This window comes from Macrobrachium nipponense, chromosome 11 (genome assembly GCF_015104395.2).
Source record: "Macrobrachium nipponense isolate FS-2020 chromosome 11, ASM1510439v2, whole genome shotgun sequence".
In the NCBI taxonomy this organism is placed as follows: domain Eukaryota; kingdom Metazoa; phylum Arthropoda; class Malacostraca; order Decapoda; family Palaemonidae; genus Macrobrachium; species Macrobrachium nipponense.
In genome coordinates this window covers 34,227,434-34,228,791 of record NC_061087.1, presented here as the reverse complement: position 1 = coordinate 34,228,791, position 1,358 = coordinate 34,227,434, and the positions used below count along the sequence as shown (strand labels likewise).

The window sequence follows — 1,358 nt, the reverse complement described above, 5'->3', positions numbered from 1 at the left end:
AACGCATAGCGAGGTGTACAGTGTACATCATAATGACAAAGGTTTCGTGATGAGACAAAATTATATGACAGAATACGTGAAACAATGATAGACTGTTCTCGAGTAAAATTGGGTCTCTGTGAAAATGTAGAACAGGTAAGCACAATGTCAACGACAGAAATTCTTGAAGATGTAAGGCAAAAAAATGTGATTTAGGGTGAAAATCAGATGATATAAAATTGCAACCTATTTCGATATTTTAGACGATTGATTTTAAGCTTCAGCATATTGTTTTATATGTGGAATGCGTAATAAAGGGTAAAACTGATCGAAATCTGGAAACCATCTGATAGCTAAAAAAATAAAATAAAAGAAAGAAAGAAAGAAAAAAAAACTGACTCATGCACCTATCTCCCCAGGATCATAAGGAAAAATCATCATTCTGACAAGTTTGTTCATAAGACAACACATTTGCGCTGGTTCTGTCCAAATGTATGCTGAAATGGTTGTCAGCACTCTTATTTCTTCCATGCAAATAGGTTTAACCTGAAATGAAATAATAAATATATAAATAAAAAATAAATAAATAAATAAATAGATAGCCATTTGAAGACCATAGTGAGTGTGCAGATCCAGTAGTGTTAGACTTGACATTACAAATTCTCTACAAACGAGACTTATAAAACTACAAGATTGTAAACTTTGACAAGGCTAAAATATCTAACGGTAACTACATACTCCCGACATGAGCCCCCCCAAAAAAGGGATGTAAGACTCATTCTTTCAGAATCAAGTAACCCAGCAATGCCTCATATATAAAAGAAATTCAATACATAATGTATTGAGCGATACAACACTGAATACACTAAAGTTCTGAAATTATTCTGCAGCAAATCCATTTCACATCTAAAATCTGAGTCAGACAAAACTAATACCTTTTTTCGTATTTATTGTTCACAAAAATTGAATTCTATATTGATAAAAAAAACTATAGAGTTACTTTTTCTCACAACATTTTAATAAGACAACTTAAACACTGTTTATATCGGAAATTTTCTATACACATTTCTCATGTATGGCGGAAGTGCAGAATGTAGACAGTCATCATATCAAAGAAAATTTGATATGTATGAATAAAGTGAGAACCGCTTAATTGGGTGTTTTAGTAGTTTACACCGTATCCATGTTTTATACATGCACACACACATACACACACACTATATAGATATATATGTGTGTATATATATATATATATATATATATATATATATATATATATATATATATATATATATATATATATATATATATATATATATATATGATATATATATATTACCAGAAAAAGAAAATTACATAGACCATAACGTTAACTCAGA

At 29.6% G+C, this 1,358-nt stretch overlaps 1 protein-coding gene across 1 annotated transcript in view; it reads right to left on the bottom strand.

Annotated features, from left to right (window-relative positions):
- Positions 1-378: 378 nt before the first annotated feature.
- The window catches only part of LOC135208456 (uncharacterized), a 79,436-nt gene continuing 78,456 nt past the window's right edge, over positions 379-1,358 (bottom strand). The window contains 1 exon segment of the mRNA XM_064240655.1: positions 379-525. Coding sequence (XP_064096725.1) covers positions 379-525 — 147 coding nt within the window.